Source organism: Labrus mixtus, chromosome 16 (genome assembly GCF_963584025.1).
Source record: "Labrus mixtus chromosome 16, fLabMix1.1, whole genome shotgun sequence".
Lineage (NCBI taxonomy): Eukaryota > Metazoa > Chordata > Actinopteri > Labriformes > Labridae > Labrus > Labrus mixtus.
In genome coordinates, this window is record NC_083627.1 from 2,675,337 (window position 1) to 2,693,589 (window position 18,253).

The following is an 18,253-nucleotide window of genomic DNA, read 5'->3' on the forward strand; positions in this document are numbered from 1 at the left end:
ATATCATGTCTTTGTAACCTGCTACTGGATGCTTTGAATTTCCATCAGGATCAATAAAGTATCTATCTATCTATCTAATATAATTTATTCATTGAAATTCTGTTATTATCTTTTTTACAATATTGAAATATATAAAATTTTAGGTGACATAACCTTGACTTAATTTTTTCAATCCATGCTCGCCTCTATTTCATTATAAAATAAACTAAGCACTTCTAGTTGGTGTCTCTTATTTAATTATAAATGTCAACAGACTGTACTTGTGAAGTGCTTTTCCAGTCTTCTAACCACTCAAAGAGCTCTACATTACATCTCATTCACCCATTCACAAACTGATGGCAGATGATGCTGTATGTGTATGTGTGCATCAGTACTAACTAACCCTGTTCTTACCCATACAAACACCACTGGCTGTGCCATCAGGATCAACTTGGGGTTCAATATCTCACCCAAAGAAACTTCAACATGGACTAAAAAAAAGTCCTAGCCATTTTCATTGATCATAAATTGCAAGTAAACTCCTGCAAACTGTCTAAATTGGACAAAAACATTGGGAATGTTCTGGTACCAAACGCTGCCGATGTATCTGTGCAATGTAGACTGTGCAGGAGTTGACCTGCTATTTTTGATGGACTAATTCCTCTCACACAAACCTGTCCAATAAAATATGCATCAACATTTACTCAGTGCTAAGAGATATAATGATACATTTTGCATCTTTTTGAGACTCCAAAAGTAAAAATATGTCTGAAGATCTGTAGTTTTTTTTAAGCTTGGGTAATTTTGTACATTAAAAACAGAGATCAAAACACAGATATCACAAAGTATCGAAAATATATTTGACAACCTCACATATCTCGCTTTTCCTGTAATTTTCATTTTAAATACATGATTGCTGTTAATAACCTCCACAGTAGGTAGTGCGATTACATTGACGGTTTTTGTATATTCCTGATGGGGCGTTTACAAACACACAGAGAAACATTAGTCATTTTCAAAGTTGGTCCTCAAACTAAGGCAAACTGCCTCTGGTTTCACAGTGCACTTTTACACACACTGTAACTTAAAACCCTGATCTCTCTGGTAGACTAAAAGTCTCACACATTGAAGAGTGAAAACAGCACTTTAGATTGGTAAGAAAAAAAAAAGTGAATTTCCCAGTATCTGCACTTTGCCTTCGTAGGGCAGTTCATCGACTTGAAAAGAATGAGACACGGTAAAAACATTTTCCATTAAATCAAAAGTAGTTTATTTAACTTTGCCTTCTCTGTATAACTTTATTATAATAAGACACTTCTCTGCTTGTACATTGCTCCCTTGAACTAAAAATGGCAACATTTGTTTGTGGGAATGTAAGTTGGGGTAGACAAAACTTAGATACATACCAATATACATACATGTGTGTATATCACGGTTCCATTAATAAAACCATAAATGCTAAAAACAGTTTGAACCACTCCAGGTACCTCGGTAATGCTGGAAACAGTACAATCTTTTGAGTAATTTTTCTGGAATACACTACTTTTTGTTTTCTTAGTTTTAAACATGGATACATAAAATAATGCGCACATCAACAATAAGAGTTAAGGAGGGATGAAGGACTCTTTGAGCCAGTGTTAAGTGTACAGCTATCAATGTATGAACCAGTAACAGGCAAGGCAAGCTGCACCCATGGGTGTGTGTGTTCATGCTCAGAGTGAAAAATAATATATGTCCAACTTCACTTGCCTGCAGAAGAATGTATTCTTAAAATTACACACGCACGCACACACACACACACAAAAGAACTGGTGAAGTTTTTCACTACATGTTCTTCATTTGGATGATGGACATATACACACAGCTGAATGTATATACGTGGATGTATTTAAGAAACAGTAGAATTGTCTTTATGATACTGGTTAAATCAAGTGTGGGCAAAGGCAGAAAAAAGTGCTTGCCATTCACGTTAACCCCTCTGGTCCCCACCCCGTCCCCAAGTTATTACACTTAGACCAGAAAACACACACACACGCACACACAAGCACGCACACCCATACACATATCGTAAAATGCCCTACACACAACATCCCAGAGAAGATCTTCAAACTGTGTCAGTAAACAAACAAACCCCAACTTACAGCAGTGACAGAATTGATGCAGATGTTTAAATCGATTTAGTTCACACTGGATGTCATCTTCGGTCTTTTTTTTTTTTTTTTTTTTTTCTAGCTGTGCACCATTTTAGTTTTTTTTTATGATACAAACTATGTTTACAAGTGTAATCCTACATCAATCCAACATTTCTGCAACACTCCAGGTCAGCATTATTTGTTGCGAGCAGAAACCGTGTGATTAGCCGAGCAGATTGACTCGTTTCGTCAAACATTTCAGCATTGTCCTGAATTCAATTTGTGTGGGCTTCTTGGTCGCCACCATGTTCTGTAATCCGCCATCCATCCTAAGAACACACACTTTTAAAATACTTCCTCCAACACGGAGCTCTTGGAAGCAGTCCTTGAAGGTGTGAGGGGTCTCCCCAAGAAAACAGTAAGAGAACACGGGGGGGTGTCATAGTACAATACTTAACCTAGCTCTGTACTCTGGGCCCAGACAGAGTACCTGTCCTGTTTCATCACATCGCCCAACAACAGAAAGAAAAGAAAAAAACCAACATGGATTTTTATACTACAAGGAGTGCTTATTAAAACATATTAAATCACCTATTGAAGCAAACATTTTCCTTTATTCCACCATGACCTACTTTTTCCATTTAACTCACTTTACCCCGTGTAAGATTAATAGGTTTTTCACCTTGGAGGAGTAAAAAAGTGTTTCAGGAGTTGTTGAAATCAATGGAAGTGTAGGTAAGTGAGCGCTGAGCAGTAGTACTTCATCACAGTAATCAAAGACGTACTTTGCAGGAGACCAAAAAGTCAACAGAATGGGGGAATTTAGTAAAAAGGTGTTTTAATGACCTGCCTTAAGAAGAAAAAAATACACACCCCTAACATTTCCCAGAGGCTGAAACTAAACGGACACGGGGGCCAAAAACAGACAAAGAAAAACAAAACATCTTATGTTACATTGTTCTTGTTAAAAGATGAAGCTGCACTCTTTCCCTTTGCGAGGGAAGTAATGCAGATCTGCACTACTGTATACCACCCAAGGCCAAAGTGTGGTAGAAATATACACAGGTACATAAATATAAAAATTAGCCCAATCCAAACATTTCTGCCAATGTAATCCCACATTTTCAATTTGCACCCACATGACTGCATGTGTTTAAAGAGATGTCATATTTGTGCTTGTAAATGTGAGTGTGTGTGGAGCTCTGTGTGAATGTCTTCTGTCAAAACCACGTGCATCTCTATTGCAGAACCACATGCTTAACAATTCCAACTGGGTCGAGATTTTGAAGGGAGAAGGTAAAGGGGGGGCACAACTGAACGGAGAGCAAGACGGAACAAATGGAGATAAATTTACATTAACGGACGGTAGAGAGTAGATGGGTGCAGGAGGAGGAAGGAGACACGGGTGGGGTGCTTGAGTGAACGTGAATACCATCTCCATATACTGTACAATACACTAACATGTTTAGGGATGCCGATAGATAAGCCGTGAAATAATTATCAAAAGGGATTAAGATGGAATAGGGTGGTCTAAATGTAGATGGGGGGGTGGGGGTGGGGGCATCTGAAAATGTTCTGAAATGTTCCATCACTTCCTATTTTTTGGGGAGGGCCAGTTTCCACGCTTGTCTCCACGGTTGCCACCACCTCCATTGCCAGGCCCATTGGAGCCCCCACCGGGTTGACCTCGTGGACCTCTTCCTCCCCCTCCTCCGGATCCTCCAGTATTGACCCGCCGGTTCTGTCGCTCCATACCAGGGCGCTGGCTCGAGAAGCTTCTTTTATTAGCCAAGGGCTCTTTGCCCGTCATATCTCGCTCGACCGCACTTCCACCACCACCTCCTCCTCCTCCGCCGCCGCCGCCCCCCCCTCCTCCTCCTCCTCCTCCTCCTCCTCCTCCTCTTCCCATGTGGTGGGGATGGTGAGAAGAGTAAGACTTCCCTCCTCCGCCTTCCCTGTCTCTGAACTCTGTGAAGTCGCTGCTCTCCGAGGCGGTCTCCCACTCCTCATTGGCCTGATCTGAGTTCTGGTTGGTGAAGTCGGGAGACTTTGCTCCATGGCTGTGGTGATGCTGGGTGTGGGGCTGCCCAGTACCGCCCTGGTTGTAGTGGTGATGGTGGTGGCTGTTTGCGTTGCCGAGATGCCCAACACTACTGTTATTGTTGTTAGTTACTGCGGTGCTGTGGTTAGAATTCTGGGCGTTGCTCGTCACGGGAGCAGAGGTCGGGGCTCCGTTACTGTCCTGAACTGAATTCAAGGAGGGAGAAGAGGGCCGTCCTCCCCCTATGACCCCCACACCTCCGTTTATCCTCGCAGCATTCTCTCGCTCCTTCAGTCGCCGGAAGCGCGGTGGCTTGTCCTGCTGATGCTGAGAACGCCCATGACGACGACGTCTAGGTGGTCGCTCGAACCCACCCGGAGGGAATCCACGGTTAGCAGGCAAAGGGAGGGGATTTGGCCCTCCAGAGTTTGATGTAGGGTTGGTTGAAGGTTGCTGGGTCGCAACTACTCCATTTTCAGTGGAACCTACAGCGGTGGGAGTTGCGGCTGGCAATGATGGCTGAGGGGGATTTGACCCCTGACTTTGAGTTTGACTTGCATCAGCGGTCTTATCTTTCTTCTCGCCTCCATTTCCTCCCCTGCCCAAGTCTTTTGGCCCCGACGTTTGTGGCGGGCCATGCTGCTTTCGGGCTGAGGTCGATGCCTTTAAAGGCCCGCCATGAGAGGAAGAGTTGGATCCAACTCTGTGTCCTCCAGTCGGTCCTCCAACATTGCCGCTGCTTCTGTAGATGTTTCCTCCTCCTCCACCACCACCACCACCACCCCTCCCCCTCCTAGAGGGCACGCCCCTGGGGGTAAAAACCCGGGCTTGGGAACCTCTGGGTGGTGCAGATGACATGGAGCTGTTGCCAGTGGTGTTTGAACCATTCTTGGCGTTGGGTTTCTGGCTGTCGTCTTTGTCTGAGTGACCGAGGTCACTGGCACCACTCTCACTGCCAGTCTCTGAACCCCTCTCCCTCCTTCTCTTGGGGATCTCTTCATACTCAGATCCTTCGCTGCGGGTTTCACTTCGGTTCCTGGCCCTGGCAGGGTTATGCTGTGAACGCTCCTGACCATGCCTACCACCACCACCACCACCCTCCGCCTTGGACTCATGGTGGTGACCACCGGCAACAGATGAGCGGTAATCTCTGCCACTTCTGCCTCCCATTCTTCCTCTACCACCACCAGCTGGCCCAGCTGTGGCCGTGTAGGTGCCACGATAGCCACGGCCGCGCCCGTAGAACTCCCCTCCTCGTCCACGACTGGCTCTGCTGCCTTTGGCTGGGACTCCATGATGGTGGGGCGGGCCACCTCCTCTCTCAAACGAGCGGTCCCTGTCCCTCCTTGAGGCGGAACCTGTAAATCCTGATGAGGTTGAGTCTAGATCTTTTGATCCTCTACCCGACGCTCCTCCACCGCCTCCTGTTGATCGTTCTTTGCCTCCGTTCCTGGGTTTGGCTGTCTGAGCGGTCTCATCTTTAGATGGAGCTGATGTATTCTGGGAGACCACGGAGGCTTCCTGCTTCATTGAGGCGGTTTGAGCCCCATCTTGCTCTTTATCTTTCCCAAAACCTACACCTGTTTTTTCTCCTCCATCAACATCCACTCCATCTTTCTTCATTTCTTTTAGCACTGGCTTCTTGATGGGGCCAGCTCTCTTGTTGGCGTTGCCGCCTCCTGCTTGGTTGGAGGGTTTGTGGTCCGTTTGAGGGTTGGAAGAGTCATCACCTCCACGGGAGTTGTTCCCACCTCCTGCATTGTTGGCCCTCCTGCCGTGAGAGGACCCTCCACCCATGTGGCTACTGCCGGGCCTTGGGCCCCACTGGGTCTCTGTCTTGTGGTCTCGCCCCCCTCTTTGGTTTGGTTTATGATGGTGATGCTGCTGCTGCTGAGGATGAGTATGACTGCCATGTTGGGAGGAAGATGGGGTAGCAGTGACAGAGGAATGTGGAGCATATACCTGGCCTGTTTTCTCCTGTTTCACGTGGCTGCTGCCTCCAACACTGCTGCCTCTTTCACCAACAGTGTGAGCAACCACAGCTTCACTCTCTCTCTGTGATGGGTGATGATGCGGGGCAACTTTGACATTTCCATCTTCTCTAGCAGAGGAGGAGGAGGAAGAAGAGCAGGAAGATGAGAGAGAAGGTTGGTGGATTGGAGGAGAAGAGTCTGTCTTCTTGGCAGCGGCCTCAACAACCCTCTCACGGCTGTTTTCTGGCTTATTGGGGTGGAGATGGAAGTGAGGCTGCTGAGGGTGGTGGCCATGATGATGGTGGTGATGAGAATTGCTTTCAATAGAGGGGAGATCTGCACGGCCATTGCGATCATAGTGAGGGTGTGGGGGCCCCCATATCTGGCCTTGTTGAGCTCCTCGGGGAGGACCTTCATCTTGGTGGGTGAAGCTGTGTGGCTGGTTTCCCCGCTCAGCCGCTCTCTGCTGCTGTTGGTGTGGAATCATCCTTCCACCCTGGTCAGGGAAATTGCTGTAGTTGCCCCTTCCGCTAATGTAGTGATGAGGGTGATGACCACCTCCTTGGCTCCCAACTTGGGTGCCAACTGGAGGTGGAGTCTGATTGGAAGGCCCGGAGTTGGAACTGGGTTGCTGGATTGGTCCCAGTCCACCCTCTCTAATTCGGTGGGGAGGAGTGTCACTGTAAAAAAAAATGAGGCATTGATCCATTAAATTTTAGGTTAACCCAGAAAAAAAAAGAAGAATCAAATCATCCTCTTTTTAACAAACAATAATCTCCCCCAAAGTGACAAACATATCCATACCTGGGTCCTTTAGACCCATCGTCTTCCTCCAAAGCTTGCTTCTGCCTGAGGGGGGATGTTAGCCCTCGGCCCTCCCCTCCTCCAGGAAATACCTCCGGTCCCCATGCAAGCTTGGGATCCATAGGGGGAGTCCCACGGTGAGGGTGCCCAGGATGCTGCTGCTGCTGCTGCTGCTGCTGCTGCTGCTGCTGCCTGTCAAAGGGGTCTGAACCCGATCCTCCTGAGTCAGAACGCTCACGCGCAATAAGTCCTGTAATAGAGAAGAACGTTTTACAGGAAAATATCTTTTGTAATATAGCTGTTTTTAGATTATTTATCTTTATGGTGTTCAATCAGATCTTGCAGATAGATCACTTTTAAATCCACTTACCTGATGGGTGCATGCCAGCTGAATAGTAGTCCATAGGTGGAGGCCGGCCCTGCATCATACGAGGGTCCATGTAGGGCATCATCATCCAGCGGGGGTCGAAATTCATTGGCAGTGGTGGAGGTCGAACCATATTGCTTGGTTGATACAGGGGCCCAGGCTGCTTGGGTCCAGGCCCCTGCGGCTGTGGTGTTGGACCCGGTGAAGGACCCTGTGGAGCTTGAGGCTGGGGGGACAGCTGGCTTTGTGATGCCTGGCTGTGCTGCTGCTGCTGCTGCTGTTGTTGTTGTTGTTGCTGCTGCTGCTGCCATTGCTGCTGCTGCTTCAGGAGCTGCTCCTACAGAGAAATAAATGTATGAAGCTTTTATTTGTAAAGAGCTATGGTGAAGTTAAATGGAATTACCATTTAATCAAAATCTGTACTAAAACTACAAAGTCAGTACTTACTTGCTGCTGCCTCTGAAAACGTGGTGGAAGAGACTTCTGGTACTTGGAATAACCCTGTCCAGGAGGACCACCGGCTTGACGACCTGCTCCCCCTCCAATATTTTCAATTTTTACGGGGTCAACTCCTCTTTCACCTCCACTTCCTGCACGAATGGGAGGACCTCCCATGGTCTCATCCTTAGTTTCTCCAACTAGAGGCACTTCCAGCGTCGGCTGCTGTGGCTGTGGGATGGTTGGCTGGGGACACGGCTGGATGTCTGAGCGCGAAAGAAGGTGTAAGAATTAAATCATTGAATGTAATCAAGAAGCTTTATTTCATCTTTCTCATCAAAAAAAAAGAGCAAAATATCAGACCATCATCATGTTAAAAATAAGTCACCTGCACTGGAGTCATAGCTGCTGTTGCTGCTGGCTCGCTGTCGGTCACTGACTACAGGACTGGACCCCGTCTGGACAGTCAGCAATGGAGGCTCCTCAGGGTCGACACATGGGGATGGGGGCTGGCTGATGTTGGGGGAGGAGGCTGAAATAGAAGGACTCGGGCTGCCTGCTGTGGCAGCTGTAGAGTTTCCATCAAGGCTGGGAGTTGCACTGCCGCCCTCTCCTGTGTTACTGCCCTGCTGCTGTTGCTGCTTCTCGTCCAACCTCTTCAGCTTCTCAGCGCAGGCCGCTCTTCTCTCCTCCTCCATCCTACGCTCTTCCTCCTCACGACGTCGACGGGCTCGCTCCACCGCAGCTGAGATCTCTGTTGATGACTGCTTCCTACGCTGACGCCAAGTCTCGTCCTCGTCTTCTCCCGGGGCTCCAGGGCCCAGCAGGCCTGGCTGAGGAGGAGGTGTATGCCCCCCAGCTGCTGGCTGATTCTGGGCTGGAACAGGTTTTCCCACGCCTACAGAGGCACCCTGGTTGTGGGGCCGTTCCTGAACAATTAGAAAATATTTGATGTTCTATAATGCAAGTCAAAGTCCTCATATGACATCACTATGAAGAAGTTAAGAAGATGTTTTATAAAATGACATCAACTGTAATTCAACTCAAATGTAAAACGCAAAATCAAACTTAATGATGACTTTTCCCATTCGACCGGTGGATGAGATAATGATAGAAATGAATTGTCTATGAGGCCCTGTCCAGATGTCTACCTGTCGGTAAAAGCAGTAAGGCCCTTGTCCAAGGAGCGGCCCTGGTGGGGGGGAGGGCTGCTCCCGGAAACCACCCAATCGAGGCCTGCGCCCCTGTATACAGGCAGACACAGTTAGCCATGCTCCACCACAATTATCTACGCTGACAAAAACATAAGACCGTTGACAACTATGCCCCAAAATAAGTTTCCTAAAATGTTATACCTTGTCTTGTTATTTTGGTCTTTACAACACACAGCTGTAGTTCCACCTGCCTTGGCTAAACCTTGATGCTAAAATGTATTTTGCTGCTACCTGGTAATTGGGAGGCGCTCCTTGAGCACCCCAGCCACTGCCTCCCTCCTCGGCCCATCCTGGCTTACTGGAGGGGGGTTGGGGGCCATTATCCGCATTAGTGGGAGGGGTGCGGCGGGTTTCTCCACCACTGTCCGATGCACGAGATCGTGAGCTTGCAGGGGGGGCATCCTGGGGCCGCTGCTGCTCACTGAGGACAAAATATGCACATTTAAAAATGATGATGCCGTTTGTTATAATAAAGTTATCACATGAAATATACTTGCTCGCATACCAGGTGTCATGGTTGCCCTCGGTTCTCTGTTCTTCCCCTTCCTCATCTCCTTCATCGTCACTGAACTTCAACTTGGCGGAGTAATCAATCTCCTCATGAGCACCTTTAAAGAGAAAAAAAAAAACACGTTTGGTAAATGACTTTCACTTTGATAAGCCTCCCATCCTTCTCATCTGAGCTGCCTTTTGGGACTGCAACATTTCTGCTTTGGTCAGCCAGAAACAACATTTGCAGAAATATCTGCTAAGCTATAAAGCAAGCATCAACCTCATTAAAGCCGGTCATACACTGTGCAGTTTAACCCCTGATTGAGACCAGATTTTCAAATCGTACAACTTATTTTTAAGTTGGGCCAAATTTCAGCCTGATCGTGCATCATCAGTCGTGCAATATACACCGAGGCATGACAGCTGATCAAAACCTGATCAGCTTCTCCCAACCAGTCAGAACATGCATGTCTGATATTTTGGTCATACGACTGCACACACTCGCACAGCCACGAGCCCATACCCCGACTTAGGGACTTTATTTCCTAACTGGGTGTGCTCGTAACGTAACAGACAGCATCTGAAATCACCATGGCAACAGCAGGACTGCCTGTTTCATCTGCCTTTTTCTTATTTCTGATATGCTCTGACTCAGTGGTTCTTAACTGGTCTAGCCTCATGACCAAGCGGCAATCACCGGTCTTGAAAAATGAAGCCAATGCGGAAGTGCAAAATCTTGCAGTTCATGGAGAGTCCGCTTTAGGCTGGCTTAGGTTTTGATTTTGTAGATTTTATGAATCATTCCATTATCCATAGTTAGGTGTGTAGCTGGCATGACTGACCGGTGGGCACGATGTATTGGTGCATCAAGAGGCTTAAAACCCGCCTCAGCTCCAGCTCTCAGCCTGTCGTTAGGTTGACTGAAAGTTAGGGTGAGACAGCATTTCCAGCATGGCGGCTGCTGCTGCTGCTGAGCCTCCAGAGCCCCCTGCCGTAACAGATGGTTGACGTAACTCAGGCTTTGTCCATTTATATTTACAGTCTATGCTCATGATCCACCACTACCTCCTAAATAAGGAACCCAATTTTCAACCATGAAAATGTATTTAATAAAAAATGGTGCAGTGTGGACCTAAGATGGAACATAACATGTTACAGAAAAAAAGACTGAAGACAAATGCATCATAGACTTTTTTAAACATTCTTTTCTCCAGGCACACATTCACATGCTTGGCGTCCCACTTTTAGGTCCTGACTCACTACACGAGAACACCTGCTCTAAATGAAACATACGATGTATTGCATGTACAAGACCAAGAGCTTTAAACAATAAGTGTGTTAAGACATTTCTGAATGTTCCAGATTGATCAAGACTTCGATTTCATGTTCTCATAATTGGTTTTCTACAATATGGCATGAAGCACTCATCTTCCAGCCAAATATGGATCGCCTTTTTTAGCCAATCTTTTCTTTTTACATTCAATTAAATGTATATCTCTGATAAAAGAAACAAAGTTGTATTTACCTGCCCAGCCCTCGTCTCCATCGTGGTCCAGCTCGTCCAGCTCCTTCAGGTCATCCTGCTTTAGGATAGAGGGACGCTTTACCACCTCTCCACCTGCGTCACGTGGGCCCCCCTGAGGCCTGCCGTCAGGACCGCCCTGGCTACGAGAGAACCTGAAAGTGGGAATGAGGTTGTTTGTAAGATGAATGTTGAAAATAATTGTGAACATTCAAAAGTTAGTTTAATATCAACCGAAAAAAAAATCAAATGAATAAACTACCACTAAAATATATATAGAATACACGCTTTAGAACTGACGGAGCATACCTTGGAGGGGGCCCCTCTCCAGGTGCTGGGTACCTGTATGGTCCCTGAGGGCCATAAGGGCCCGGGAAGGGCAGGTAGGGAGGATACATCTAAAAATAAAAAATACAAAAGGAGATGAGGTTCAGAACAAACAGAACTAAAAGAGCTTAGCAATCGTGAAACGACAGAAAAAATCCTGAATTCAAACCTCATGAAAAGTAAGAGAAAACTTACGAAGGGAGGCATGATCCCTCGGTATTGGGGGAACCCAGGCCCCACGGGGGGCTGGGGAAGGGGCAATGCGGGGCTGCCTGCGGGAGGGTTTCTAGGTGGCCCGAGGGACTGAGAGTTCGGAGGGGGGACCCCAGCTGCCCCATCCATCACCAGAACCCCACCAGTGCCACCCTCCGCTGCCCCCTCCCCAGACATGGTGGGTGCCAGGGCTCGGCCCCCACCGTCCCGCCAACTTGTAACGTCTGAGGAAAGAAAAACACGAGAGGACAAAGCAGTCAGTATGATTTATGGGCACTAAAAGATCAGCGATACCAAGCCATATATTTAGAAAGATAACATCCGTTTGGAGCACTTAATCAGATTTTTATTTTAATAAGTTACTGAACCTGCAACTTTAATTTAAGAGATTAAACTAAATGACTGATCATTATTACTCACTCTGGGGGCGGAGGCTTGGTCCGGGCCCATACCACTGATCTGCAGTGGCCTGTTCTTTGCCAGCTTTGTCCTGGTCGCCAGCCGCCTGCAGGGTGGGAAATTCCTCGCGAGAGAATGGCGACGGTAGGTTTGATCCCTTTCCACCTGCAGATAGGGAGGTGAAGGGGAGATTGTTTGTTTTGTTCTCCCCAACAGGTAGCACATGTCTATCAAGAGGTATAGAAAACAGTACTCACCATCCCCTTGTGTTCCATGTGTAACACTGGCCTGTGCCCAGGACCTTGCCCCTACGGCCTGGGTTGAAGCTGGGGCCGGAGCCTGGGGGGACAGGAGGCACACAAAGAGAGAAACTGTATATTACACTCGCCAACTGAGGCTATAAATACCCATGCACATTACTATAGAAGTTTGCATTCATGTATCTGAACTTGTGTGTACCTCTGAAACTGGCGGGGTTTTCGGGCGTGTCGGTGCAGGTGTCGTTGAAGCCACAGGCTGCTGCGATTCCGGCTGCGGTGCTGACAATGCATCGGTACTGAGAGAAGAAAAAAAAAAGTCACAAACAGGAGAAAGAGATCAATGAAAACTTTCTCCTACCTATTGTTGAAACTTAAAACAAATTAAAGTCTGTGATATAAAAGGTTGCTAAACGCTGCTAGAGGGCCTACCTCTTTGGGTCTGCTTGTTCCTGTTTGCTTGCCCATCCTGAGCCGTCTTTGGGAACGAGCGAGACGTTGGGATCGTTGCCTTTGTTCTCTGCCTTCAGACTGGGCAGGTTGGCAGGGGGTGGCATACGCCGTGCGGAGGCAACTTTACCAAGAGACTGCAGGCCATGGCGGGGGGGAACTGATATTGAGAGTGGAAAGGAGGTCATTAGCACAGATGGACCACTGTAACCTGATACCAATTAAATCAACTGGGGGCAAGGAGGAGTCAATGACAGGGATGGCTTCTGCTGCTTGCTTTGCCAGACACGTAATTAGGATGCTGAACATCCAACAAGGATGGAGGCTGGGTAGTTTCAGTCTGATGATTCAGATGAATATGAATTAGAAAAAAAGCTTTAAGATGTCATTAAAAAACCTTTAGCAACCCACTTCAATTACAGTTCAGGGAGAAGTATCAGGATATTGATGCTCACTGAAGCATGGAAAAGCCTTCCGCTTCTGAAAAGGAAACCTATGCTGAATATCAATCCCCTTATTTGTTGCCTTGAGGCCGAGAGAAACCACAGCAGTCCATGGCTTCACTATGTAGGAAGGGGAGGTCTGTAGTTTGCAAAACGAGGACAGCTGCTCAGATCTAGTGGGGAGCTTCTGAATAAAACATTTGACAGAAGTCAAACAGGGTCCACAAGCAAGCCTCTGTCTTGGGTCAGGCTTAGTGGCTCAGAGGCTCAGCTGACATGCAAGAGTTCGAGAGCTACTAACCCCCAGGAAAGGCATCATTTTCTTCTAAATATTTCTACAGTTGGGACACATTATGAGTAACAACATTTTCTTCTCTCTAAGGCAGGAGTAAAGAACTGTAAATAAGGATATATAAAATACCTCTGAATAATAAAAACATTATCAGCAAATTCCAGTTGGCAAGCTTTTCAGATAATGCAGTATATCATTGACTTGCTGTACTGATAATAAGCACCAAAGCTTTTAGGGAGACAGCAGACTGGTGCATCAAAGTTGCAGTACTTGGCGTCAGGAGACAAAAACCCAGCCAGACATTTTCAATCACAACAACAGCAGCAACACAAGGGTAAATCCAAATATGACGTTGCAGATCTGTTCAATTACAAAACAAGCAGCACATCTTAAATGGCCAAAAAAAAACATCTGGCAGAATTAAACAGGAAAGAAAAACAACTCCCTGGGTATAAAGAAAAGAACGCCTCCGTCAAAACATTATACTAGATGTACAGTACGCTGTGACAATGACAGAACTGAAGTACTCACCAACAGGCTTTTGTGCTTCAAGGCTCTTTCCTTTGTATGTATCAAACAGGTTGAGAGACGCATACTTGGTTTTGCCTTCCTTCCCCTTTGCAGTTTGCCCAGAGCGCTCTGACATTGCGCTGTCCGCTCATTGAGTATGGTGAGCCCTGAGACTGAAAGAGAGAGAGACAGATAGAGAAAGAGAGAGAGATTTGACACCAGGTATTCATAGAAAGTGAGAATTCAACTGCTGATTATACAAGTGTGTGCTTAAAACTCCTCGCAAACCATTAACTGTCTCAAAAAGTACCATCAAACACGGTCTCGCATGACAGATTCAAAGAAGTGAAAGTGGTTACTCAGCTGGGGGTGTATGGTTTATCTCAGTACTCAAAGAAAAACTCACAGTAGAACAGTGAGAAGAATGTGTTACCCGTTTCCATGAAACCTGATATACTGCAAGACATGAACCGTGTGTATGTAGGGATAAATATACAATTAAGTATTTGGTCCATAAAGATTTACTCATTTGTGACACCTTCGATTTATCTTAAGTCGCTTTGCAAAACAAAGACTAACGAGTGTCTTCCACCAAAATGCGTTACCGTATAGAACTGAAACAAGTATATGCAAATAGTAATACTATGTTAATCTCAGTAGGTGATAACTACAATTGCATTTTGGTATTAAGGGGATTATCCACTGTTAGATAAAACACTTATTTACACATTTATTTGTCACACCCACGTCGCTCACATTGTATAGTCCTGATGGCACAAGTTTTACTGTGTGTATTGTTGCAGATGCACCAATATTTCTGCAGCTTTTGAAAGAACAATTGTGGTTCTGCCCGAGCTTTCTGGGGTCTGACAGGTGAAGCAATGGAATAACTTCAGTATCCTTTTAATATGTATGTATCGGAGAATCAGAAAAATTCCATCACATATACAGTTTAATGTGATCTAGCTTGATACAGTAAAACAGCCAATCACAGGAAACACTGTTCAAAAGACAGGGAGAAAAGCTGAACCATGGTTTCTATGACAACACATTATAAATGATATTCCCCTATGCATTGCCTTGAGACTGGGTTGGCTCCATGGCAACAGCTGGGCTTTTAGCTTGAACTCATTTTTTACTGCACATCAATAAAACACACTTGAGCTGACATCTGTCCAGTCCAGAAAGATTTGTCTGTCTCCTGAAGGTTCAACTGCTGCTCCTCACTCCACCCGACTCCCATTAAGAACAATCAGTGAGAAGTAACAGATCTCCTAAGATCATTACGCCACAAAAAATAACATTAGTTATTCTATTCACATGCACTGTATGAAGTGGAGAAATGATGCGAGGCAATCCACACAGTCATTGCTCAGTCTGTGCATAACGCTATAGGTGTATATAGGCCTGGGAAATATATTGAGTTTTTAAGATATATCGATATATTTTCAAACAAGATATAGGGTAAGACAATATCGTTAATATCTAAACAGTTTATGTTGCATTAAAATAACGTTACAGAGGTGCCAGGTCACCTTTTTCTCATATCACTGATGATGACTGTCTGTCCCTCTTAACCCTGCTCCTCCTTTCTCTCTCTTTTATTGTATTTAAGGAACATTTTTATTTTATAATATTACTTTTTAAATTCACAAAGAGGTAGTTTATTTTCCATGTGTTTTCACTGTTAATAAAATACATGTCAACATATATCAAGTATCGCCATTCAGCTAAACAATATCAAGATATGAGTTTTGGTCCATATCGCCATCGCTGTGTATAATTAAAAAACTGAAAGGTGGAGTTACTTGAAACTCAAGTCATGACAGCTTTATGAGTCTTTAGTAGACCTGAATAACAAGTCAACTTAAATGCAACAAGGCAGGTGCCATCAGTATGATCAGGGGTGGGCAACTGACGGCCCGGGGACCACATGCGGTCCCCATCAACCCTCAACATGGCCCTCAGGTCAATTTTTTGATATCAATTAATTGATGAATTCATGAAAACCAGAAATATGTCCATAATAATATTTGATCACTGGTGTATGTTGAGTTAAATTTGAGACATAATTGACTGTAATCGTTTTTGTATTCTACAATTTGGCCCCACTGGTAGTGAGAATTAAATGAATGTGGCCCCTTGCTGTGACCATCCCTGAGTATGATGATGAACAACACAATGTTTTGATAAATGCCTTACAGTTTCAAAACAGGAGTGAAAGTGACACCATAATCAAAACAATGCAACAAACGACCTTCTTACTTCCACGCACAGGTGATGCTTCTGATCATCTACAGAACACATGACTGTGAAGAAAGTAAATAAATACAAGACCCTGAACCTACAACAAACATGTACACGGATTGAATCCCGAGCTGCAGTGCTGCACCGTGTCTCTGCAGCCAGATGAGATTAGAAAATTAGGTCGTGGGATGGCTGGTCAACTGCATGTTGTGTGTGGGGATTAAGAGGGGCCAGCCAAGCTCAAACTGCAGCAAGGTACACCACAAAGAGGCCTTGTGGAGCTAAAGCTAACGATAACCAGTGTATAGTTAAGTGGCTGTCTAATGGTTATATCATCAGGTAGCTATGGCAATGCAAACAACAACTCCAATCTAATGCTTTAACTACAAAATTCCGACACATAAATATCTTTAATGCGGAGCTAACTGGTGCTAACAGGCTAACACAGGGCCCAGTGTTCGCGATGGGAGGGGGACTGCGTTCATGTTTCATAATGCATTTTCAACACCTTTGCAGTAACATTATCTTACTGCTCTTTTACTCTGCAGGGTGCTTCGTTTTAAACACACACTTGGGGGGGGGGGGGGTTCCATCACACGATGCTGCACATAAATCCAAAGTCTACACAGAGCAACGCACATATTTAAAAAAAAAAAAAAAAAAAAAAGGTTTTTATTAGGAGAACAAAACAAAATGGCGGTGGATGCAGGCCCCATGCATGTAAACGTTAACATAGACCGGGTAGGGTATCAAACTGTTTAGAAACCAATCACCCTGCAAACATGTAAACAAACAGAAAATGTAATAAATCAGTTTAAAGTAATGTATGGAATAATCCTACATACCCGGATGTAGTTTAAAGCTAATGGACTAGTTCGGTTCATTGCAGGCGAACATCCTGTGCTAACATTTATCCTCTGTCACCGTCTAGTACACCATTTACAACCGAGCTGTTATAAATGCTTAAAAAACTAACGTGCATGTTGAACAAAAATCTAGAGGAAATTAATTTAATTGTAGTTATTCAGACAACACTTTATCATTTAAGACGGTGACTAACCCGCTAGCGAACACAAGCTACCAAGCTAGCTGGCTAGCAACAACAACCAAGTCGCTTCGCTTTAACACGCACAAAAAACAGAATAAACATCCATAAAACATCCTCCTTAGGGAAGCATTTTATCTATCCGATTGTTATAGTAATTTTCCGTCCAACACTGGGGTTTTAAAGTCGGCGTTTGAATGAAACATGAAACATTTTCCGGCCACTGACCTGGTCTTGTCCCGACTTGTCTCGAGGTGGTATCGCAGAATGAGGTTAGCTTAATGCTAACGCGTTAGCTTTCTTTAGCAAAGTGACCCAGCCAGCTAAAAAGCAACGTTATCCCTCCTTCACAGCCAAACACACGCACACAACAAGGTCTTTGCGAGTAAGTTGAGCAACGAGTGTTACATATAATAATGAAATTCTGCTTACTTGCACTCGTTTTTTCTTTCTTTTTTTTCCCGTAAAAAAAAAACAAATGAAAAAGGGAGAAAAAGAAAAGAGTAGCTCAGGATTCGATCCGTCACCTGAAGAGCCGTCAACGGCTTCTGGGTGATTCCGTGAGATGGAAGCCGTTTGGGACCTTAACGGCAACAAAGTGCGACTCTGGTTTTTATTTAAACAACGCTGGTCAAATTCAGTTTTAAATAAACGTTAATAAAAATAATAATAATAATAATAACTTTATTTATATAGCACCTTTTAAAAATACAGGTTTACGAAGTGCAAACTAAACTAAACACAGAAGAACATAAACAACAGCAAGAACATAACAAATGCAAAATACAAAAAATAATTAAATACAATTCAACAGAAAATGAACACATTCAGAGATTTATTTATTGATGTAAGTTAGTTTATCGACCTTAAAATGATTGAGTTTAGGATAAGCATTTTAAAGATGAGATACCACAATTTATATTTCTGCAAGCGAAAAGAAACATGTACTCACAGGATGCAGAGAAATGCACCGATAAAAGGAGAAGCATTGAGAGCATTTCAGGTCACACACCTGGTTTAAAGGTGCAGGATAAGTCGATTAATCAATTAACTGTCACGATTTAATTGATGCATAGCTATTTTAAGAAAAACTTAAAAACAACGCCGG

The 18,253-nt window shown here is 44.9% G+C and overlaps 1 protein-coding gene across 1 annotated transcript; it reads right to left on the minus strand.

Annotated features, from left to right (window-relative positions):
• Nucleotides 1-1,225: 1,225 nt before the first annotated feature.
• On the minus strand, nucleotides 1,226-17,525 carry prrc2a (proline-rich coiled-coil 2A). The gene is made up of 17 exons (XM_061060117.1): nucleotides 17,374-17,525; nucleotides 13,875-14,026; nucleotides 12,591-12,768; nucleotides 12,361-12,457; nucleotides 12,159-12,240; nucleotides 11,923-12,066; nucleotides 11,485-11,726; nucleotides 11,272-11,360; nucleotides 10,966-11,117; nucleotides 9,454-9,556; nucleotides 9,180-9,369; nucleotides 8,886-8,978; nucleotides 8,123-8,663; nucleotides 7,744-8,000; nucleotides 7,300-7,633; nucleotides 6,930-7,179; nucleotides 1,226-6,805 (listed from the first exon to the last, which is right to left on the minus strand). The coding sequence occupies exons 2-17, from the start codon at nucleotides 13,987-13,989 to the stop codon at nucleotides 3,700-3,702; spliced, it is 5,973 nt and encodes a 1,990-aa protein (XP_060916100.1). The 5' UTR covers nucleotides 13,990-14,026; nucleotides 17,374-17,525; the 3' UTR covers nucleotides 1,226-3,699.
• Nucleotides 17,526-18,253: the final 728 nt, after the last annotated feature.

Coding starts and splice junctions, on each gene's coding strand:
- prrc2a (XM_061060117.1), bottom strand. CDS start 13,989: ATGTCAGAGCGCTCTGGGCAAACTGCAAAGGGGAAGGAAGGCAAAACC. Junction 12,241..12,360: donor AAACCCCGCCAGTTTCAGAG/GTACACACAAGT, acceptor CTGTCCCCCCAG/GCTCCGGCCCCAGCTTCAAC. Junction 11,727..11,922: donor ACCAAGCCTCCGCCCCCAGA/GTGAGTAATAAT, acceptor TTCTTTCCTCAG/ACGTTACAAGTTGGCGGGAC.